The 26,016-nt window shown below is 30.5% G+C and overlaps 1 protein-coding gene across 1 annotated transcript in view; it reads right to left on the bottom strand.

Annotated features, from left to right (window-relative positions):
• Nucleotides 1–26,016, bottom strand: part of LOC129800707 (glutamate [NMDA] receptor subunit 1) — a 159,195-nt gene that overhangs the window by 45,710 nt on the left and 87,469 nt on the right. The window contains exon 2 of the mRNA XM_055845305.1: nt 12,601–13,764. Within this exon, the coding sequence (XP_055701280.1) occupies nt 12,601–12,756 (156 nt within the window). The 5' untranslated portion in view covers nt 12,757–13,764. The remainder of the gene's footprint in view (nt 1–12,600; nt 13,765–26,016) is intronic.

The following is a 26,016-nucleotide window of genomic DNA, read 5'->3' as shown; positions in this document are numbered from 1 at the left end:
GCATTTCACAAAATTAGAACGCTTTGCAAACCCCGGTTATCCACATTATTGTATTTTAGTCTCATTCACTTCTTATTCTTGGTCAAATATCAGCAAATGAATATTGTGAGTAGATATTTTATAGTTATAATTTAAATTTCACTCACTTATGAATATAGATTTAATTTTCATATTAAGCATCTTATGAAAAGTTCTTGAATTTCTCAGAACTTTTGTTTGTTATTTACAGTTTTCAGATTATCTAACAAACTTTATTTTACAAGGAAGTGTATATAGTAATTACTTACAGAAGCAAATATGTCTACAGTCTATAAGGATATTTTCTTTTGTATGATGAAAATTATTTGCATTGCATGGAATTTCAAAGAGTAGAATAAATAAATGTCCAAAGGAAAAATTAAATTAATTGTTGAAAGGGACCTTCTGTGAATGAATCATCATAAATTAACTGTTGCATTTGCGAAAATATCACAAGATTTTTCCTCAAATATTTATCTTTTCTCTTAAAGAAAGATTTTCTGCGTCTGCTGGAGTGTTATATAAAATTTCCTTGAAAAATCTATACTCGTCACTCCAGATTTTCTATACTGTGATCTACCCTCAAACCATATAAAGATACTTGAGACGTTTTATCTGGTAGGAAATAAAAGTCATAAATTTAAAACGAGTGGGAGCTTTTTTTTTACAACACCATTCAAATGTGCGTAAATAGGAAACGCCAACGAAGTGGGGTAAAATTGAGGAAAGAGAATTTCTATAGGTTTTGAATAGATAAATTCTTTTTTTTTTTGGTAAAAATCATGGAAGGAAATGCCGAAACCAAGAAAAATCGTGCTTTTAATTTCAATTTTTCTCTCTGCTTTCATTTCATTCTCAAAAGAATTGTATGAAGCGGAAAAAATGTTTCGTCTCTTAAAGAAAATTTTACAATGCGAGATAAATTTCTTTTGGCATATGATCTTTTTTCTCTCTAAGTTTGCTAGCCTTTTTTGTAATACCAAGAAAATTCGAGAAACCCTGAAGAGCTTGTATTATGGCCTCGACATACTAGAATAACTAATGTCCATATTTGGAATTATTCAAGAAATTTCGACAGTTTTCTCTATACAAGCGTAAAGAATTCTTTTTAATATGCCAAATATTAACATATTATTAATATGGTATGGTAAAAGCTATTACAGTTTTCCTACAATAACAAATTTATTAATGAAATATTTTCTAATAACTTTAAAGGATAAGGAAGGAAATGTATAAAAATATAACAATGAAAAAGCATTATATCAGAAAAAATATGTTTTATGCATGAAAAAAAAACATTTGAAGTTCAAATTTAAGAAACAATTGAGAAAAAAGTAAATTGATTTTCTAATTTACATATTATTTTATTCTTTTTTTTATTTTCAAAGTATGTTACTATCATACTGTGAGAAAAGTCAGTATTGTCACTGAAATGAATGTTGATTATGATACTAAACACTCAAGGTTTTTTCTACGTTTAAATGTTAAGCCAAGTTTAAAAGAAATAACCATTGACTAAATATTGAGTCGCCTTCATAAACTTTTAATAATATGGCGCTACCATCCGAAAAAACTTGCTCGCCAATGTCCCTATTCCATTTAGGGTAAGGGCTCATAATTTTGGACAGGGTGCTTATAAGCCAATGTTCCAGGTTTGAAGTGCGATATTTTCAATATTGATTAATTTTTTTGTTACTCTTTTTTCAGAAGGGTTGTTTAGGAACTTGACAAGCTGTTTATTGCCTTTATTTTTACTATAATTAGTCTTAATACGTATAAAAATGGATTGATATGTAGATGTGAATTTGACTCTAATTTAGCACAACTTGGTTCTAAGTTTGGACACATTGGCTTTGGACAGCTAATCCGCCTCAATAGGATGTCCTTTGCTCTCTATTTCAAGAATCAATCTTACCAAGTCCTCTTCCTGTTCATGTAAGAGAACCGTAGAATGTAGAATGTCACAAGAAGTCTGGGATCTTTCCATATCATTCATTAAAGTGAGCTGACTTCAGTACTACATCTCATTCATAGAGATGATGCTCCTGTTTCTCAAGGCATTTATACAACCTAGTTATCACAAAAGCTAAAACTTCACAAAATTTCGAGAGAGAAACACCTGTCCAAAATGGGGAGTATCACCCCACACTAGTGAATGTTTTAGAAAATTGCCCATTTTTCACACGAAAAATATAATTCACAAGGTAAATCTCACTTTAGGTCAAATGTACAAATCACTATTAACGTGAATCAACACAATATTCAATAAATATTTAATAATATCACTCAAAAATGCGAGGAAAAATTCTTGGTACTACACCCACTACACCACAGCTGAATAAAGCTGAAGTAAACACTGTCATATTTCTCGTAAGCAATTGTTCATACTGAATTTTCAACAAGCAATTTTAACTTAAATCATATTCAAAATTTAACGAATTTTGTGTTAAAATCTTCCAAAAAGAACAAATATTTATATAAAATTCATTATTCATCAAATATTGGAATAAAAACCCATAACCTTAATCAATTTATTTTTAGTGTCCAATTTTACCCTCATAGTGTCCAAATTTAGAAAGTGTCCAAAATTATGGGGTCTTACCCTAAGGGGTTATGTGGGTCAAAAATACTATAAAACACAATACTTTCTCTATTCCTTTCAACCTAATAAATTTTTATTTTAATTTAAATTCTTAAGCATTTAAAAGTAAAGTATTTAAATTATATTTTCTGAAATTTTAATTTAAAAATTTTTTAAAATTCAACCCTTGGGACCTGATGGTTGGAGACGGTTTTTTGAAAAACATACTTTTCGATGGGCAAATGGGCAAGATTTCTCAGAGTCAGATTCGTCTGGAGTTAGAAAACTAAATATTTCCTGTTAACTGATGCTTAAACTCGTACATGGGCGGTGTATTTTTTAGGGTGAAATTTGGATTTTTTTCTAATCTACACGTTGAAAATTGTTTAAAAAAAAACGCGTCTTTCAATCCCCATAGGAAGTGCTCTCCCACAAGTGTAATTTCATTAACCATATTAATAAAAGAGATAGATTTTTTTAAAACAATATCTTTATTAAGAAGTTATCAGTTATTGTGGGTTATTATTTAGTACGCTCATCATGTAATGTCATTGAAACGTCATTGTCAATATTAAAGAAAATTTAGTCCACATTACACTCAATTTATTGGTTTTCTTATGGTTTCCCACAGCGTGAAAAAATGTCTCGAATTTGAAAAGAATTGGGAGTGAGAAGGAATGAAATCACGGAAGAATTGAGATGCCTATCAAGTGAAGAAAATTCCTTTAATAATGCTTTGATATTTTTTCGATTTTTATATACAGTATATAATGTGTTTCTGATAAATATTGCTCAGAGATATCATATCTATCCCTATATGTAGAATTTATATACAGGAGACAGCACGCAATACGCCTTAAATGTCTTACATACAGCTGAACGCTAAACGATGAAACAATGTTCGTATTTTTGATGTCAAATTTCCCATTCTTCTTTCCTTTAAACATCAGGATTTCCTATGCTTCATTGTGTTAAGATGGGATATCATGGCATATTTTCCAGACAATCTTAAGTACAATTTGAATTCCAATTCCTATTTCAAATATACAAGTATAGTGATTGTTGAGTTTTGTTGTTTTAAATAAAATGACCAGTGCTAAGCGCCGATAAGCTTATGGTAGTTTCAATTCCTTACGGGCATTCAATGGAATGTAGCCATTTGAAATTCTGCAAATTACCATTCATGTTTGCGAGGAAACTGCGCAATATATGGTTCATTTTATCTTTCTATCAGGTAAGACCGTATCAAGACGGTCATCACATTTACCGCGATTACAAAATTTGTATTCATTTAAAATAACTTGTGTCCATTTAATTATAATCTTACTGACATTTCTTATAAAAGTAAAAGTAAATAAACACAGTAAATGCAAATTTAAAGGCAGTAAAAGTATGTTTTTGATGCGTGGCTTGACACGTGCTAACTGTTAGTGATTAGTGTTAGTAAATTCGGAAGAAAAGATCAGGTAAAAAATCAAGTTTCACAAACGCAAATTTCAAACAAGAATTATTCTCATATCATATTTTAAGTTAAAATTCGTCTTTCTTTATCTACTGACCGATCATCAAAGATTAAATTTTTCTGTAAATATGTTGATACCGGATTAATTAATTAAATTGATTTTTGAAGTAGTAAATTTTGCCAATCAGAATAATTCGAAAATTAGCAGAAAATTTACTCAAAAATGTTTGATAGTTTCTGATAAATATGCTGTATTACTTAACACAATTTGTCTATTTTCTCATACTGAAATAAAAAAAAAGACTTTGCAAATCAGTGTTAATTTTCTTCTATGAGGGGGAGTGTATAAAATTACACAGTTCCACGTACAATTTTAAATTTTAATGAACAAACATTAGCTCTGTTTTTTTTTTAAATGAAGTTAACTATATTTTTTTGTAAAACAGTAACTGATATTTTTGATATGAAAAATGAATATTACGAACACGAATTCGATAGAATGAGAGTAATTATTTCATGGCATTTCATGGATTTTTATTTAAAAAAAAACTTATTCTGTAATAAAGTGTTGGTATTTTAAAAAAATTGTTTCGCTTTTAATTAGTTTCTGTCTTCAAAGTCATAAACATTCTCTTCATTAAGCGTGAAATATTGAAATAATTTCGACAAATTGACTGTTGCTATACATAAAAAAAGCTCTTTTATTGTATCAAATAAATCTTTGAGCCTATTCATTTGTTAATTTAATGAAAATTTCAGAAATAATTATTTTGGAGCTTATTTCATTTCACTCAAAATTTATCCTCATTCTATCTAAAGTATTTAAGAGACTCTTTACTTAGTCATTTTCACTGGTCCTCTGGAAAATCATAGAGAGTATTTCAAGCATTTTTAGAGAGAATTTTCCCAACATTTAAGATACTGCAAATTCTGCTGAGACTACGTAATAAAACTTTGAAAGGAAATTAGTTGAAAATGAATTTTGTCCTGTGTTTAATTATTTCTCAGCAAAATTTTCATTCTACTCTCATTTTCTTCGCTTTCAGTTTATCTTTTAATCTTAATTATGAAGGTATGCTCATTTTGTCTTTCTTGCATTTTGGTTTAGAGATGCAGATGGTAAATAAATTTGTATAACTTATTGTAATGAAAAATCTTTTTATGCACTTTATTTCAGAAATATTTGCAAACATTTTGTTCATTTTGCTGACGCTCACCATATATAATTAAATTTCATGAATTGAACTAACTAGGGGTTTGTGCAAATATTTTTCAGTATTTTTTATTTGTTTTTATATAATTAAAATTTAATGAACTTCCTGAGGGATTCGGTAAACGTAAATTTGACTGTTCGTTCTATATGCAATATATTTCGCGCAAATTCAAAGTTTGCTAATTTATTTCTAAAGAATACAAATTAAATTATAAATATATACATATTTCTTATGTTCACATATTTTCGTTATGTATTTTACTGCTCGGACTCAAAGAGAGCAGCTATATAATCGACTTTTTTTTCAACTTGTCACAGTCCTAAAGCTTAAACGGTAAGAGATATCAAGTTTTGGTCTTCGGTGACCCCTAATTAAAAAACGATATCTCTAGACGTTTTTTTTTTAATTTTTTCCCTACTCTCTTCCACCCCCTCCAAAACCATGTTTTTTGGTTTTTCTCGAAAACGGCTCCTACAATTTTTTTTTTATTTTTGGATATAAGGGAAGAGCTCCCCGGATCGGAATATTAAGAGAAATATTCGATATTTAATTGAAAAAATAAGCCTCAAAATACTATTTGGTATTTTTGTGTATGCTAATCGATATATTAGTGATCCACTTAACTATATCTGTGCAATTGAATTTTAAATTTTTGCAATAAATTAATAACAAATAGGTTTAATTTCAACTATGTACTCTGTACCTCGGATCGTCACAAATTTAATCAGGTATCTCACGGAAAATTGGTTTTATAAATTAAATCTGAGCTAATACACTGCATTCTTGTGAGAGTTAAATAGTAAAAAGTAACTAATAATATTTAAAAATTCATTTGAATTGGTGCAACAATATGGTAATAAATTGACGATCCGAGGAACACTGCCGATCGCTGGTGCTCTTCCCTTATTTTGGAGGTGGTCCAGGCGAACATTTCGTCCAAACATATCTATGATCTAAAAAATCGCCATCTTGAATTTTCGAAAGTCAAAATTTAACTGGTCTTGAAATCAGTATAATGAATCGATTGAATATCCGTAAGTGACTCATTTTTCTCGTGTTTACGTCCATATGCTTGTAACTCATGCCAGAGCATTCTAAAATGATCATTTATTTACCAATTTTTGATTTTGAAATGCTTTTGTGAATTATCTTACGAATCAATTTGATCTCTAGTAAGATCAGTAAGCACCAAAACATCAGCATTCGAGCATTCCGCAAAGCTGGGACGTTTTGCCATCTCTTTTTTATTCTCATTTCAAAACAGCATTAATTTTCTATATTTAATTCTTTTCATTCTTTTTATATTTAATTTTTTTTAATTTTATGAACCCACCAAATATTCTTCTCCCCTAATATTCTTCTTATATTGAGAGAATTTTGGGCTAAAATCAAAAGATATTCGAAGAAAAAAGCCAAACATATCAAGAACATTGAAAAGTTTAAGAAAAAGCGGGAAAAATGATAAGAAGCAAGTGATGATTTTATGAAAAACTTGATAGGATGAATTAAAAGGAGACTGCGTAATTTTGCAATTCAAAGTAAAGTTTAAAATAGCATAATTATTTTTTTTAACATTATGTAGTTTTTTTTGAAACGTTTTCCTTAGGAATGGTAATAATTTTATTGTGGACATACCTTAATTTTGAGATACTTTTTCCAAAAAGTTAAAAAATATTTACTAATAATAATAAATACATATATCCATGTCCTAAGCAAAGCATAGTTAGAGCTATACACAATTTTTTTTTTCATTTTAAAATATAATCAGAAAAAGTTATTATACAGAAATAGATATATAGGGGCGATAAAGATAAAGTTGTTGAATTTAAATTTTGTTTTTTCCAGAAGAATGTTCTGTTTAAAGCGTTTTATAGTATATAGAACAGTATTATCATACATTACTGATGTTTATTATAAAGAAAGACTGATACAACAGATGCATCCTTTTAGTATTGTGAGAGTGACTCTAAAATAACTCACAATAGAAGTAGTGGTTTCACTATTTCTTCTCAATAATATTTGATAATAAAACTTCTTTTTATGAAAAGCTATTAAATTGCGGAATCGACACTATTAGTCAACCTCTGACTGTCATTCACAGAGCAACCATTCAATAAATTTCTGACAAGCAGTTTATGAAAATTTCATATAAATTTCTTATCGTGCATAACTTTTTGTCACGTAGTGCTAAAAATGTTCAATACCGATTTTCTGACTGGATTGAGATAAACTGGAACCCTCCCGTATATGAAAGTTCTATCGTGAGAATTTGAATCATTCGAGTGAAAATAAGTTTTTCATTAAGTTTCCAGTGAATTGAAAGAATTTGAAAGAAGGCACTGTTCTGGATGAGTTTTTTGTGAAAGTGAAGATATAGATAAGTGGCAAATCTTTGGTCTGAAAATTTCTTTCTCCACCAATTAGGTAAGTATTCAAGACATTAACTGAGATTTTTCATTGCAATTCTTATATTGTTTGCTCCTGAGTGAAAATCTTGATGGGAATTGTAATAGAAAATTAAGGAAAGTTTCTCAGAAATACTTGATGGTTCAAAATAGTTTTAAAACTATGAATGAACAGTACCAACTATATGCTGTGAATCGATCTAGTTTAACGCAAAAGTTCTCATGTGTAGTGAATTAGTTTGGAGTTTATTGAAGCATTAAACATATAAAATTCTATGATAAGCAAATTCTGGGTTTTCAAAATAACTGAATAATTCATGAAAGTTTGATGAAAATTGAGCAAATTATGTGTGATTATTTTAATTAAAGAAATTTAAGAGGAAATTTCATAGCGGTGGTAAACTTAAATTTGTTAGAGCCTATATTCCAGTCCAAGATTCTGTGTTGGATTAATTTTCTTCATATTTTAATCTAAGCAGATACATATTAAGCAATTAATAAGTTATTAAATCAATGACTTAATTTTAAAGGGTTGTGGAACATCCTACTAAAAACAAACATATGAAAATGAGAAAAGCGTCATTACTTTGTGACGAATAGCAAAAATAAAATGACATGTCGCAGTTTTAAGACTATGCACTTAAAAGACCTTTCACAAAAGTCCTTAATCAAGTAGTTTGTATTAAGGACACGAAAAGCATATGCATTAAAAATTTAATTTTGGAATTTTGAATAAGAACTTTTTAAGTAGTTATCCTAATGATTGTAATTTTTTTATTACTCAAATTTCATTTTTAATAAATTCATAATAAAAATTCAAGAATAAAAATACACTTTGGTAACATTTTGAGGTTATGTTTTTTAGCATATCTTTTTGAACCATCGTGTTAATTATTTTAATTTCACTTTGCCGCCAAGTGTCATTACTTCCGCGCACAAACAGCCTTAATTAAAGATTTAATAAGAACTTATTTTATATACTTTAACAAACCTCTTGTTTAAGAGCATGTACTATACTATTAAATATAGAATTGCGCTAGTAACAATTTAATTTATATAAGCCGGATATTATCAAAAAAGATTTTCGTATAATTATCCCCGGCATACATTCCCATAGTTTATATACAGTCCCATAATTGTATCAAATCTATGAACAGCGACATGAATTAGAAATATATTATTCTTATTATAATTATTGTTTAATAAAAAAAGAAATTATCATTGATTATAAAATTATCGAAGATAATACTGATTGGTGATTTAACATGATTTAGTGACTTCATTAAATACCGGGTTGGGGTTAAACATTTTAAATTTTAACCTTTTTGCGATGCACCCAAAATAATAAATAAATTAATTAATTATTACTTATTAATTATTATTGTTTACTAACTGTTGTTTTCAAATTTAAAATTTTTAATTGAATACATTATTATGAATAAACTATTTGTTGTATGTATAATTTTACACTTGGTTTACTTAATTGATTTTGCTAATATCATGTAGTAATTTTTGGTTTTTTTTTTTTTAATTTCATATTTACAATCTAATTCCTACTTTGTAGCTGATTATATATAGATTACATTTGATTTACTTACGAAGTTCTCAAAATATTCCTATTCAGCTTTATTATCAAGGACACTAAATTGGATTAGCAAATTACCCTTTGCCAAAGATGAATTAAAAGCTTCTGAACAACTGGTTTGGAGCAATCAATACAAAAGCCTATTAGACAATAATTGGTAACAATTTTTTTTAATATATAAATTGGAAACTTTTAGTTAGCAATATTATGAATTTTATGAAATAATGGACATTGCTGAATTACTTTGAAATCCTACCAGCACTCAGCAAAATTGTCAATCTCCATCCGAAATGATTTCTAGAAATTAATGCCTATATTAAGTGCTTTATTTAAGGTAGATCTTAATCTTTAAATTCCTACACACAGTATTTAGTCTTTAAATCCGCGTATATGTTTTAATCTAGGAGAAGGGTTACATTAGCTCCGAAAGACGCGATCATTTTAAGTATTAATTTTTCTCTACTGGCCTCTACACATTAGAGAAATTTATGTCCATATTGAAGAGTTTTTTCTACACAAGCGTAGGGAATTCGCTTCAATATAGATAAAAATTTCCCTAGTGTGTAGAGGCCATAAGTCGGTTGATAATTTAAGATTTTCAATTAACAACTCAAAACGAACTTGGTGAACTGAATTTGGAAAACATATAATAAAGAATAAGATTTTCCAAGGATTTTGGTTGATTATAATATGGAAAGTATTCCTTATAAATTTATCTGCATGATTTTCCTCTAATTTATTGTTCAATTTTCTAAATAATTTTGTATGATAAGATAAAAGTTTCTATTTATTGCCACTTTTTTTTAAAAAGAAAGTTTTAGGCACATAACGCTAATTTTGGGCACTCAATGGGTCAAGTGGTAGAGCACTCGCTCTATGTGTCCCGCTCTAGTGTGTCGTCTCTAGTGTCCCGGGTTCGAATCCCCTTTAGGTCACCAGGAATTTTTCTGGCGTTAAAGGTGTTCGGATTGCATCCAGCGAACTTCACTGCGCTTGATTCCACGGGCATAGGACTGACAACCTCATCCCGTACAAAAGAAATAATAATGCATGTCTAAAAATCCCCTTGTGGGAAGGCCTAGTTCCTTCATGGAATGTTGTGCCAGCATTATTATTAACGCTAATTCTATATATATTTATATATAAAAAAATAAAAATATATATAAAAATAAAAATAGTGAATATCAGAGGAACTGTGCCATATTTCGGACAAGATGAGAGGATTGCATAATGTATACCAATGTTCTTTATTTGAGGCATTTCAATAATTCTTAAAACAAAAAAAATGTATACGAACGAAGTTTGTGAAAAGTACAAACTTTTAAAAATTAAATAGATAACTTTAATTTTTATGCGATTTTTTTTCTGTGCAGTCAAACGAAACTCCTATCAACACGAAGTGATGTGACTAAGAATGTTTCATATTTTTCGATAATCCCTTTAACTTTAAACACTGAAATTTCAATAAAATAATCTTAATTAAATTTAGGGTAAATAAATGGTTGTTCTTTATTTGTATAAAAACATTTTTGCAAATTTTGTCAAAATACTGAAATACGACGTGTTTTCATATCCCAAATGGTAGGAGAGATTGGGGTAAAAAGTCACAAATCGAAAATTTCATAATTCAATATCTTCCAAGATAAAATAGATAGCAGCTTCATTTTTTTTTCATAGATAGCCTCCATAGACCTTCTTCAATGTCGTAAGTTTCTTAGAATTCCAACAAGGAATTTATGAAATAAAAAAATATTGAAATTTTTAGTCCTATTTTTAAAATATTTTCCTTGAAGAAGATATCAATTTTTACTTACTTATTTTGCAAAATTGATGCACTGGTGAATATTTCCAAAATGATTTGGATTCTTTGAATACGAAGCCGCTATCCGTTTAGCATTTTCCGAATATTCTTTTCTCCAGACATCATTTTATTAAAAATGACCACTTGGGGTAAAAAGTAACAAAAGGTATGGAGCAAAAAGTAACAAAGACCGAAGCAATTTCTGATGTCTCACGGCGAGAAGAAACGTCACTTTCGCGTCTCACCGCTTTTTGCTTGCATTGGTCAAACGATTAGCAGTCTCTTGTGTGTTCTTTTCTAAAATAGCTTGAAAAGCGCTTTTCTCGTTCAGATAGAGAAAACTGTGTTTTAAAATGGTGTAGAGGAATAAATTTCCTATGAAAATATGTCACCTAACTATTTTTTTTAATTTACGAAAGCTCGTAATAAAGCAAATCAAAATGTGATAATATCCCACACCTGGTACTATTTGCCCCAGCATTTTTGAGAATGGTCACAAAATTACCTTTTAGAAAACAGCTCGATAAATATATTTCATTACAAAATAGAGAAAAATGACTTTCATAAAGTTGTAGAGCAGTAAATTTCCTATAAGACTGCACTAATTAGAAATTTCTGGGGCGCTAGGGTAGCTTGTAAAAAAATAAAATATCCGTTTTGTTACTTTTTGCGCCAGTCTCCCCTACTGAAAAAATATCATAAGTTGTTCCTCTTGTTCTACATACAATTTAAGTTATATTTAGAGGAAAGTGTATTAATAAAATATTCGAAGATAATTTTATAATTTTAATCAATTTAGTTACAGTGTCCGACAATTCAAGCTGTCCGAAATTTGGTACAGTTCACCCAAATGGAGGAAATATTACAAGAAACTTACTCATAAGTTTATTTTTCGTATTACTTCGCAAAATATTATAGATTTCGTAACCCTGAAAAATCTTTATATTGAAAAAGTCAATTTATTTATTATTCCACATGGCATCAAAAAGGACAGTAGTATTAACTGATTATAATGCCCTACTTGTTCAGTTTGAACGTAATCAGTACGAATCAAAATTGACCAGAATTGCCAGAATTGCTTTTTAGTATATCATAGATAGGGTATCAGTCTGAGAAAATTTATTAAGGTAATATTTATTCATATTTTATGTGATAATGATCCCGAATCATATTTGCATGTTAGCATATACATGAGTATATGAATGTTGGAGAAGGTGAGAGATCCTCGTACTGAGTGAGTGTGAATATCCGTCAGAGGATTTTCACAATGTGGCACGCGAGTTTGTTGATGACTTTGATAATCCTTGTTAACAGTGCTTTGGGCAAATAAATTGCTGGAATCACACGGTGTGCAAACATAATATAAACTATTTAATTTTCCCCTCGCGACAGGAATTTAGGGTGAATCGGATGTATCCCATAGGCATTTACGAAGGCGTATCTATGAAAATGTTGAGGTATTTGTGAGGATGTTATACCTTCTGGGAGTTATTTTAGGATCCATGTGTCATAAGTAATACAACAGAAGACTCACCGCAATTGTTGTTTTGAAGTGTGTTTCACTGTCATTGCTGCTCAAAACTCCACCAATGTTGTAGAACGAGGGATTTTCTCCAAATGCTAGCTTTTGCAGAAAAACTTCGTCCAATTTCAGGAGAATTATAAGGCTGACAATTTTGAGAGACCACATTTTTTTTTCACCGTCTCAAACTGCTACAATTTAATTTAATTTTTTTGTTTATTTTGTCACGTTTATCTCTCTACGCTATTTTTCTGTTTTTGTTTTTACTTTTGTGGAAAAATTAGTTTTGTTTTTTGGATATTATCTCTAACCACTAATACCACAAGTCCTCCGTGTGTTTGTTCTCCATTATACATTCCTTTATCTATTAGTTTTATCCTGCCACATGTTTACGAATTTTTAATTTAATTTTTACTGATTTTCACTTTTATTTGCATTTTAGGTTTCTACAATTTATATAAACTCTACGTACATAAGCGCATCAAATTTGCTTTATCTCGAGCTTTTGCTGTTAAACGACGGACTTCACATGGGGTATTTTTTGTGCAATCCGCTTTAAATTTGATACAGCAATACACTTTTTATTTAAACGACAAACGTTTTATGTTAATTTTTGTTAGGTATTAAAATGTATTTTAATTGAAAATTTTTATTTTTAATTATTTTATCCAGGTATATCTTCTCTCATTCTTTGGCATAAGCTTCCTTTTTTTTTAATTACCTTAAACTAGTCGTCTTTACTTCTTTTTCTATTTAATTTAATTCAAGTATATTCTGGGCTTGTTTTTTTTTATTTAATAAGGTTTAATAAATGTTAACTTTTGTCTGACTTCAATTCATTTATAGGAGCTCTTCTTCCATGCAAATATCAGTTGAGTCGAAAATGGCTTTCACATCCGCTATGTTTCAGAGGAAATTTCTCGCGTTGTGGGCCTTTCCGACACTTTTTCTCTCATTTATAAATATGTTCCAGAAAATAAATTAATTTCAAAATGTTACATGTTGTGTGTTTGGTGAAAAACTACCAATAGGATGGTCAAAATTTGCATTGTGATCATTTTATATTGGTGCACAATCTGACGGTGGAAGAGTTTTTTTTTGGGGTGTATTCTTTTTCTCTATCAACGTCCCAATTTCCGATGATAGAAACATTCCATTGATGAATGGTGGTGACGTCTGAAAATTAAATTAAGAGAAGTATTTTAGTATAAAATAAAATTACAATGCAATATTGATCCTTATCAATTTAGAGCTAGGAATAAAATTTTAATAATACAATAACCCATGAACGCAGTACAATATTGCTTAATCGTAGAATATATAATTTTTTGTTCAGCGCTATCTTATCAGCGATTTTAAGAAAAATGATTAAAAAGCTCAGGCTATGTACTGCAAAAAATATTCAGTGAATATTGTATAATTTAAATATTTTTAATAGTAATAAGTATTTTCATTTTCACTGAAGTTATTTTTACATGCCACTGCACAAATGAAGAAATCTAATAATTAACTTTGGTCAGCCTCAGCATAAAACCGATTTTGGGCAGTTACTAATGGCTCCGGCGGCTCCGGCACACCTTTTATATCAGGAAAACATCATAAAGACAAAATTCATATCGTTTTCCTTCTTAAAAGCTTTGCACTTGTGTGTCCTATAGTCTTTCGCACTCTTCATCTTCTTTCGAACATCACATCAAACGAAATTTAGTTCAGTAAAATTTTGAGACCGAACACTGAGAGAAATCCGAAAAAGTTAAAATAACATTCCGAAAATGTTAATTTTACCCTGCATTATTGATCCGAAATCAGTTTAAATATTACCCTTTTTAGGTGTATTGGGGGTTAAAGTTACCCTTTTTCATGTTAATTTTACATTTAAAAGGGGTGTAAAATTAACATTAAAAAATGTTGATATATTTTTACACCTAAAAAGTGTTAAAGTTACGAGGAAAAAGTTAATCGCACCCTCTTTTTCCCTCAGTGAAAGAATGGTATATAGTAATGCAAAACTTTCGAAAAAAAAAGAGACGCTAATTTTGATTTCATGAAATTATACCGAGCTGAAAGTTGTGTCGTAGGCATAAATAGAAAAATTTAAAATCGGTTAAATTATTATGTAAAATTTTACAAAAAAAGGTTAATCAAATTGTATAAATTACAGCAACTTTCCTGTAGATTTAATTAATTTTTTCACTAAATTTAATATTTTTGTGACCGAATTTAATTTTCTACTGCACAATTGTTTTTTTTTACAAACACTACGGGAAAGTACTCTCCTTTCGAACGTTCATGCCTTCGAATAATGTGAATTTTCTTTTAGTTTTCCTAAGAGCTAGTCCCCGGCGAGAGGACTTCAAAGTTGAAGCCAATTTCTTACTTTCACATACAAATGCGTATGGGAATTTTTCTGCACTCGTGATCGTTATGCTATATATTTAAAAAGTAAGAAGTTTTTCCGTATTATAAGATACCTTTCCGTATAGAAGGATAAATATACTAAATTTTTGTTTAAATAAATTTTTTCCTTGGAGCACTGTGAGCTGAGTCCGAGATCAATTTAGAAATTGGCTTCTAATAGCTCCATATAAAAAGGTCATAAGAGACTTACACATTTCTATTAAATATTAGTTGGCTTATCATCAACTGTTGATAATTCCGTGATAATTTAGTGAAAATCTCTTACGAAATACACAAGAAATTCACATAATTCGAAGGCATGAACGTTCGAAGGGAGAGCACTTTCCCCTACTCTTAGATTAAATTCCTTGATAGCTTTTATTGATTTATGTTCTTTCGGGGTACTATGTAAATTGTTCGATAAGTAAATAGAGGGTATAGTAAATATAGAAAGTGGTGGAAATTTTTCCAGTGATTTTGTCTTTTTTCACCCATTAATTGTGGAGATACTCTATTCCAGATTGTTAATTTTAACTACATCACCATCAGCTACGCTGGAACAGTAAATAATAAATGCTAATAGAAGTTGATAAATTATGTATAATAGGCCATATCCGGACGCCTATTAGCGTGAACATTACATTTTATTTACTATAGACGATCAATAAGTAATTCTATTTGCTTTTCGCGATTCCTTTGATCAGTGAAATGTATCAAATTATTCTACATATTCCTTATATCATATATTTCTACCTCCACAAAATTTGTCAATTATGCTCAATAATGTTGGATTAGAAACTGAAATTTAAAACATGTCGTCATAAAAAATTATCGCAATTATATTTATTCAAGATTTTCAATTTTAACTTGAATTCAAAGGGTGAGCATGAGCAATATAAATGCATAATAATAAAAGAATTACAATTCATTCAAATCAAATGAATTGAATGGCGCTTAACGATTTTTCTTCTCGATATGTTCTTGTTGGATTTCATTAATTCGATTCAAGAACGGCTTCATTGAATTGAATTGCATTGAAAAAAAAAATGTACAAAACTTTGGTAAGATTGTATGTGAAAGAGAAGAATCGAAAGGAGTTTTACTCCGAAAGGATGTTTGAATTGTATGCCAAAGGAAATCCAATTGAAGCTTTTTCTATCAAAAAGTGCTTTTTTTCCTAAGTAATGTTTGATTTATTGTTGAATTTGATAAAATTCCTTCGTTTGTGTGCCAAAAATAAACTTTTACAATATCAGGCGAAGACAGAACAAAGTTTATCCATTTATATTCTTCATATAGCTTTGACAGAATAAATTCACTACAAAATTAAAGTTGAATGGATAGAATGTCCATCGTATACATCTTCATGGACCATTATGTTGAGAAAGTAAGGCAGTTATTCGATTTTTTTTATAAACTTTGTGCACGGTCTCAATTTTAAAAGTCTCTTTTGTCGTGGTTGAACCCTCAAATGTACTTAATGCTATAAGGACTGTAAGACTGAGATATGGTGTAATGGTGCAGCATGGAAACTCCATTATGAAGATGACAAAAAATTCATAGCTTACAATATCTCGTATATACTTTATGATGAAAAGAACTTTATTTTATTGTAATTATTTCTCAAACTCCATAGAAATAATTTATATGTAAACCTTCTTTACTTCAGTTAGAAGCTAAACGGTTTGAGATAATGTTTAGCATAAACGAGGTCTCCACCTCCAATTCGAATTTCATTTAATGTAACCTTCATTCTACCGAATTCTGTGCTGATTGTTTATTTATTCCCCAAAAGGCAAATTATTATTTTCAATATGTGGCATATCAGCTCTACACCTGAAGTTGTTAGGGTAAATGTGCCAAATTTCGGCATAGTTGCATGCAAGCGTCAAAGTATGAAGTTTGAAATGTAATATTTTAAATTCAAATTGATTTTTTTTATTCTTTCTTCTGAAAGAATGTTGCTTGGAACCTTGTAAAGTGTTTACTGTCTTTATTTACTCTAAAATCATTTTTAATACATTTTAAAATGAATAAAAATATAGACATAACTTTGGTGCCCTATTTCGGCCACCTTTCTCATAGTTCCTTGCCCTTCGGGAATTCTTCTAATATCTTTTTCACGTCATCTCGTTCGTCGAATCTACATTTTTTGTTATTCTTTTGCATTGTATAATTTCTAGAGTACGCAAAATCTAAAAGTTCATGGAAATTCGAAGAATAAAAAAGGTGGCCGAAATTGCAAGCTGGCCGGAATTTGGCACACTTACCCTAAGTTATCACTACTCAGAAAAAAAATATTTCGAAAAATTGCTCGCATTTGTTTATGTTTATTGGGGGATTTACAAAATGCCTCTAAATCGTATACAAACAAACAAGTACGTAAAAGTTTGTACTTTTGCCGCAAACTTTTCTCGTAAGATGATCACTTGACATTTTTTGTACCTTTTCAAACACTTGTACGTAATTGTTTGTAATCATACAAAAATGTTTGTAAAATTTTGCGATTTTTTCGTAAAGTTTTGCCAAATAAACAAAAACGCTTTATGAGCATATCGTAAGTCCCTAATAGAAATTCACAAACATTTACGAACAGTTTTACGAAGTAATTTTTCTATGCAGAGACTGTCGAAGTAAAATTTTATGGGCTGAAGTAACTCCTAGATCTACTCTATAGTAGCAGTGTGATCTCTGCAATTTGGTATATCTTCTTTCTCTTGCCTGAACACTGCTTAATCTAGAGATCAGATATCTTGAGGTATAAAAAAAATACAAGAAATTTTGCTATTCCTAAACTCTATTAATAATTCCAGAAAATTCCTAATATGCGCTTTGTACTTAAATTACACATCTATTTATTGTTTCAACTTTGGAGATGTCTAAAAATACCCATACAACAAATTTCAGTAGGAATATTGAGATTTTCTTCCTCGGGCGTTTAAAAATTCAAAACATAATCTTCTGTATAAAGATAACACACCTACCAAACCATACCTTGTGGAACATTCTTGGTAATTTTTGATTGATCGGAAAATCAATAAAGCTAAAATGGCTAAAATCATAAGCCTCAGATACAATTCACTGGCATCCTTCGAATGATTTGACTTTCATCTTTAAATGCAATCAAACTGCATTTTTGAGCATTTTATTTGTTTTGATGTACTCTTAACTTCACTCTATACATGAAGAACTTGTATCCATCTTATGTATATATGGGGAAATATGAAATTCTTGTACATAAGCAATAGGTATATGCATAACTGAAATGTTCAATAGTACAACGTATTCTAAAATGAAATTTGAGAATATTGTTTAGCATTTCTCTAATTAGACTCGTTTAAGTGCTTTAGAAAAAAATAATATTGTCTTAAAATATTTCCAGAGCATTGTACTTAATATAACAAGCGTACAGATTTCCCCAACGCAATTAAAATAATATAAAGAAAGAAAAGACGGTTCCTGTACTTAAAAAAACTGTATAGAAAGACTGCTTAACAAGTGAATCGAAAAACTTTATTCTTCAATTCAGCAGAGTAAAACTCTCTGTAAAACATTTTTATGCTTGGTGCAATTGAAAGAAATTATGCGATTTTTTTCTGACAAGTATATAAATATACTAAATTTGCTTAAAAGTTAAACAATATTTGCATTTGTTGAATTGCATATTTTGCCTTTATACGGCACTGTTTCTCTTCTTGCATAAACATCTTAAAGAATATCAGGTGAATTAGCAATTGTCCTAACTAAATTTTTAGAACTTTCATTCAGCTTCGAATTATCCTCCGTATCTTGCGTTTGCCGCCAACTTTCAGGTAAAGAGTTAAGTTCTGAATTTTCAGTATTATAAAGTTACAAATAAATCGACATGAAAATTTAAAACAACTGAGAAAAGTTTAACATTTCTGTTTCAATCATTTCAATATAGTTATTCAGAAGTTTCTAGCATTTAGCTTTAAAAAGACGATTTAAAAATTTAAAGCTTAAAATTCTATCTCGAAAAAATCGTCAAAACGATGTATACAGGGGCTTCTCGACATTTCATTTTTCCATACGTTTTTGAATAGAGGCACTGAAGACTATTGGCAAGTTTTTTCCTAAAGACTTATCAGTTTGATATATTTCGAAATCGTACATTAAACGCTATCTAAAATACATATTTTATAATGTTCGCCAAAATTATACAAGAACTACGAGCAAATTTGTTTAAGTTGCGGTGCAATAGATGCAATGTTTTTACAAGGAGAAGTGAAAAATAGCTTCACTTTTTATTAGGCTTGATGGGCCCCTGGATATATACCTCTGTTCGTATAGAGGTAGAAGTAAACGAATAGAAATAAAGACAAGAAATTAGATTTAGAATTTAAGTTAATTTTCCTACTCACAAAAGGCAATCTGCATTTTGAAATAAATTTTTTAAATCGTAATTAGGCTCTGAAGAACATGCATATCAAATATCACGATTTGATTTTAATTAGGTTCCACACGGTCTAAATTTGTCAACAAAAGTTTGAATATATAATATTATAATAATTGAAAGATGAATTGGTTCGCGGCTTATTCAAAATTAAATTTGGTCAGCAATGACTTCGGCACATCTTTTAAATCAGGAAAATTTCATAGAGTCAAAATTCACATCCCTTGCTTTCTGAAAAGCTTTGCATGAGTCTATCCTACTCTTTCGCACTCTTCTTGCTCTGTTTTTTGAACATCACACCAAATTAAATTTACTTCAGTCCAATTTAAAGTCCGAAAAAGCGGGATAGACCTATGCAAATATTTTTGGAAAAAAGGGACGTTAATTTTCAAAGGTGCACCGGAAGCAAAAAATTGATTTTGTCTTTTGTCAAAATTTGCATGAAAATTTTACTGTTTTTAATAGCCCCGGTACACCTTTTAGATCAATAATGTTTCATAATGTCGATATTCACATCCTTCGTTTTCTTATCTTCCATTTTTGTTGAACATTATAATGGCTCCGGCTCACCTTTTAGATCAGGAAAATTTCATGAAGTCGAAATTCACATTCCTTTCTCTCTCACTCGTTTTGCATATGTCTATCCCACTTTTTCGAACTCTTCTTCTTCATTTAAACATCAGACCAATTTGAATTTAATTTAATCAAATTTGGAGTGCAAAAGAATAAGTCAGACATATGCGAAACGTGTGAGAAAGAAAGGGATGTGAATTTTGATTTCATGAAATTTTCCTGATCTAAAGTTCAAAAGAGTAGACATAGAAAACGTGTAAAACATTTGAGAAAAAAGATGTTAAATTTGGTTTCGTGAAATTTTCCTTATTGGAAAGTTGTGCCGGGGCTTAAAGTTTTTGTTTAGACGCTTTAGAGTGAGTTACAGCTCAAATATGATTTTTTGTGGATCAAAATATATTTTTTAACCTTAACTTACACAGTTCCAAACGAGATTGGAATAAAAAAGAAGTGAACTTTCGGTCTCTGTATGATTTTTATGTAGATAGAACATTTGCTGATTCAAGCGACAATATGTCTAGTGTCGGACATATTCACTTATATGGTTTTGAACTTCCTTGGTACATCTCAACTATTCCCATATGAAATCACTCTATGTGACTCATGTGTGTGGGGATAATAAAAGTTAATCCATGTATTTCCCATACACTTTCCTGAATTTATTGTATGGTCCCTCGTCTTCAACAAAATCAATAAATTCCCTAAATACTTGATCGTATGTTATAGTCAATTGCTAGGGTGGATTAAAGAGGGTTAGTCTCGTAAGGAAGCTGTGATATTGAAGAAATGTGTCATTTCCATAAATATCACTGCTGGGAAAAATGTCATAAATCTGCGTGTTAAAGCTAATTAATGTTGTTGGAAACTTTTCAAGAATTTTTCCATTAACATTCACCTCTCTCGTTCTTTTATCCTTTTATCGTTGTGGTTTTTCCTTTTCAAATGTGAATCATTACTCTTGACTTGGTAATTTAATGTTTGTGACTGTAATAGTGTCACAAATAAGAAATTATTAGTACAAAATACATAATCAATACCAAGAAATGGTATAACTTTTAATTGCATTTTCAAAATTTAAATTGGTAACTTTTGTGGAGGTAATATTAAAAAAAAATCTGCAGCTGGCACACAAGTTATAATTGAGTTGACTTCATGTAAAATACTTTCTTGCTGAAATTATGTCAATTGAACTTTCTAGATGAGTTTTTTTTTACAATATTAGGTGCATTGATCCCAGAGAAAACACAACATCATTTGATCAGGTTTGAAATTTTGCAGGAAAAGTCTTGGCGCTCATAGTTCATCCACTGGCTTTATAATGGCTTCTTGAATGAGACCAGTAATAGCCTCCACACACTAGAGAATATGTCCATATTGAAACAAATTCCTTACACTTGTGTAGGAAAAACTCTTCAATATGAACATAAATTTGTCTAATGTGTAGAGGGCAGAAATAGACTTGCATTTTTTTCCGAATTAATGCTTGGTCATTCTGTTGTAGAATCAAAATTTCCTAAATCTTGATACACTGCAACTTTGAACATTAAAATTTATTATGATCGTCGTTAATGGCCTCTACACACTAGAGAAATTTATGTCCACATTGAAGTAAATTGCCTACGCTTCTATAGGAAAAACTGGTAAATATGGACATAAATTTCTCTAGTGTGTAGAGGCCATAAGAGAACTAAAGCTCGAAAAGCCAATTTATTGAAGTTTTAAAGTCAAGTATTTCGAAGTCCTCCTCTTCTATTCAGACATGGAGAAACGGGGGAACCGAATATTGCCAGAGCTTTCTGCTATGATTCCAAGTCTTCAGAGCCAAAAGCTCTGGATGAGGTATTTTCTTCTTAGAGTTGATCCAATACTTCCAACGTGATCACGTTTCCGAACATAATAATTGGCACTAACGTCGGTATATTTTCACAATATTCTGACAAAAATTTAGCAATTATTGTAACAGGGTTTCAGATTTTCCTTTAAAAAGTTCGGCTCTATCTGATATAAACATTAAATAACTGGAATTACGATATTTATTTATATCTTTTATATTGGAATTATTTTGGAAGTCAGCCTAAATAAACTTTTGATAGCAGAGACATAGTAATTAGTGTAAAGTTAATTTAATCAATATCGTCCTTCAAAGTTACTCGATGCTAATCTCTGTCTTGGAAAATCACTTCATAATCGCATTATTACGTACTTCGAATTTTTAGCATTTCGAGGTAGGAAGAAAAGAAGTTCAACTGTTTCCCTGGACTTTCATGGTATTTGTGAAATATGCTAAAATTCCCTTAAAGATGCAAATACGAATTTATTACCATTTTATATAATTGAAAAGAAGCCATTCTGTAGATGTTCTACAACTACCTGCGAAAACGTAAATTTGATTTTGGAGTTTTGGAGCTCTTTTTTGCAGATGGTGTCACTAAATGTTACAAAGTTTTTATCTTCCAAGAGAAGGTGTGAAGTAAGAATGTGTTACACATCTTTTTTGCTGAGTTCTGCGAAAATCATTATGGTTCTATTCGAGCTTCCTTAGCTCGTATATATAATGATACCACATTTTTGAATTGTGTGCAAAACTTTTGGCCGAGACGTGAGATGATGTGAGAAAGAGTCACAACACAATTTTAAGGTTGGGGGCAGAATCAGACACTTTCGGGGTAATAAGGTGTTAGATGTTGGTGCGAGGTTAAAATTACGACAACAAGGAAGAGGAAGGTATATAAAAGGAATATAGAAATCAAAAAAGTAAACTTCCTCCTCAAACGAAATCCTCTCTTATCGTCTCGCAAATTCAACAACATTGTTTTGTTCAGTGCTTGAGCCTTGGCAACATTTTATTTTCCTTTTCATACTTCAATACAATCTTGGGTGCTTTTGAAGATTCACTTCGATTTCTTCGCTTTATTTGTGAGGAAAATTTTATTTCTGTTGTAAAAAGTCAAAATCAGCCTTTTTTATTTCATCCATCCACACTTTGAGAGTGAGAAAAAGATTGTATTTGTACAGCACATAAAAAATCTCACTTTTATTCATCAGATATTCAATTGTTTGTAATCAGATTTGTATACAGAACAATAAGAAAAACGGAGCCGCATAAAGCTTTTATGCATGATGAATAGAAAAGATTTTCCAAAACCAGAGCGAGATTAAGTTCGTCACTCTTGATGTGAACCGCATAAACGATACCAAGTTATTTTTGTTTTGAGTTAACCGATTCACAAAATTCACTTAAGCCGACAAATAAATCAATTGTGTTGCTGACTACAAAAGAATGCCACATCCATTGCACCTTAACTTTCTTTTGCTTCCATCGACACATTTTAATTAAAAAAAGGGTGGCAATCCCAGTCTTTGAGAAGTGCTCGAATTCTAGTTCATGACTTACTTAAGGGAAACTGGGGCACCACCAAACACAGGGTAGCACCAAACACTAATTCTTATTTCTAAACTACTTGGACTATCTCGACCATTCCTTCAGTGGACAAGCATCCCTATAGTGCCTATAAATTTCTATAGGTCTTATCCTCTGAAGACGAATATCCGATTAAAAAATCGCAGTGTTTGATGCTACCCCGTGTTTGGTGGTGCCCCAGTTTCCCCTAGACACTACACCTGAAAAGTACTTTCGAATCCACCGTTTACTGGTTTTTAACCGATTTGAACCGATTCATAAATCAATCAAAAAATCCCACAAATTAGTCTTTCGAGTAATAAAATTGATTTTAGGATCACAATTACGTTTATAATCGATCACTCAAAGACTTTAACAAATTACTCAAAACGTTGCCCAAAATATCTCAAGAGTAATATGATTGAATTTCGGATAAAAATTTGTTATCGGATAAAATTGGAATCGGTTCAGGCCAAAAATTCCAAGACCTTTCCAACGAGTCCAATCGTTATACCATTCGGTTGAGAAATACGCTCTCTACAACATTTTTAACCTTGGACCTTGAAAGGGTGTTATTAGGAATGATTTAGCGACATTTCCACATATGGACAAATTGTCCGCCTAGGTGATTTCTGAAATATAACAAAAAATGTAAATGAAAATGAAAATGAGGGGTACGTAAATAGTCCCAAGGTTGATTTATGGTGAGTCTCCTAAAGGTCCTATGTCTCTAGCTCAAACCGTTTGTGTGCTAGGCGTGGTAACGGCTGGACGAACACACAGACAAATGCACAGACAGACAAACAGCGTGACATTATTTCTCAGAAATCGTCTGTAGCTTGAATATATGTTGAGAAAAGTGGTCACCGAGGGGTGGAAGGTGGAAAATTTGGGGTGTGAAAAAATCAAGGGATTATATACTATACTCTCTGTGGGGTTCAAGCAGTAAAAAATCGAAGTGATACACTTAAATTTTGAATATAAAATTAATTTATTTGGTAAACACTGAATAGAACTATCCTGAATTTAAAAAAAAAAGTTACTCGATATATATAGGTAACCTGGTAACACCAAACATTTGGAGCTTTGAGAGAACAGCGGGAAAATCAGATTCTTGTAAGAAACCTTAAAGCCGCCTGTAACAGTCATACAGAGATAACATACATTTCTAAAAGTTTATGACAATGAATGCCTCATTGTATATCTCAAGATTTAGATGGTTATTCGTTTAATATTCTGTCAAAGACGAATTTTGCGTTTGAATTTAGTGGATAAAATTGAATTTTCGTTTCAATTGTAATCTTGAAGGTTTTTATTCATTCCTCTCCGCAGCCACAATTTTCAAGACATCATTCTTTATGCATAAAATGGTGCAACATATTGAGAATCTTTTGAGTGATATATTCTGCAAAGTCTGCGAAATATTCTCAACCTGCTTTTGTGCAAATTTGTACATTTAAAGATATATTTTGGTATTCTCGAGATTACTTGGTACGTTCAATAACGACGGAGATCGATTTATGTGACAGTCAATTTCGCTTTAGAAATTTTTCTTTTTCGCGCATTTTTCTTGTTGATAGGATACTGGGTACATCAATCTTATAGTGTTTCTAAACAGTGACGTCATTTGGGAAAACAAAAAACAAGAGCAGGAGTGAAGAGTTGGCAGAGATGATGGTATCCTCTTGTATGGTGTCTTAACCAAGAATTGAGTAATGAAATTGCTGACATGTCTTGATAAAAACTACTTTAATTGGATCACATCCAAACTCAGAAACGGACACAAAGGACATAAAATGTGGAGTGATAAATTAAAAAAGACTCACACAAAATTCTTTCTTCAGTTTGATCTTGTCCTTCAGACATTGTCTTCCCTTATAATTAAATTGTGTCAATCACAGAAGAATGAAATTATTTGTGAATTTCAATGTGATGTTCACAAAAGTCACCTAATGAACGATGGGTTAGCTGAGAATCGAATTTTTGTATGTAAGTTTAACTCATTCATCAATCACCCCAGGTGGAAATTTCCAACAAGGGAAATTTCACACCTGAAAAATTGGTGAGTGAATTGCAGTAATTTTTCAAAATCAACCCTCTATTTGAGGGGTGTAGCAATGACAGGGTATTGGAAGGGCTGTTTCAGAAGAATTATATATTTTAGTTTAAAGGACATAAACGTATATTTTTGGAAAATTGATGTTTTTAAAATGTGTTTTCATATTGCTCCACCTTCTTCTTCCTTAGAACACATCGACTAAATGTTTAAAAAATGCTCCATTTAAAAAAAAATCACAATGTGTAGATATCATTGTAGCCTTTATCTATTACAAGAAGATTTACTCAATGCTAAATATGGATATAAACTTCTCTAGTATGTTGTTATTATTACAGAATAAAAATTTCATGCCCAATTGTATTTTTGCCAAAAATTTATGCACAAATTTGTCACTATAAATATCAAAACTAGTTTTTGTGTCTTGCTCTATATATTACGATTATCGTAACTGACATTTTCGTTCCAGTAGGTGAATTTTCTAATTTTCGTGGTATTGTCACGTGTGAGTTCGAAACTTGACAATGCCATTCGAGCTTTTTCTGTCACATCATATGAGTTCGAAAATGCAATTCATTGATTTTTTTA

Source organism: Phlebotomus papatasi, chromosome 1 (genome assembly GCF_024763615.1).
Source record: "Phlebotomus papatasi isolate M1 chromosome 1, Ppap_2.1, whole genome shotgun sequence".
Taxonomy (NCBI): Eukaryota; Metazoa; Arthropoda; class Insecta; order Diptera; family Psychodidae; genus Phlebotomus; species Phlebotomus papatasi.
The sequence above is the reverse complement of the archived record's forward strand: the minus strand, read 5'-3'. Positions and strand labels throughout refer to the sequence as shown.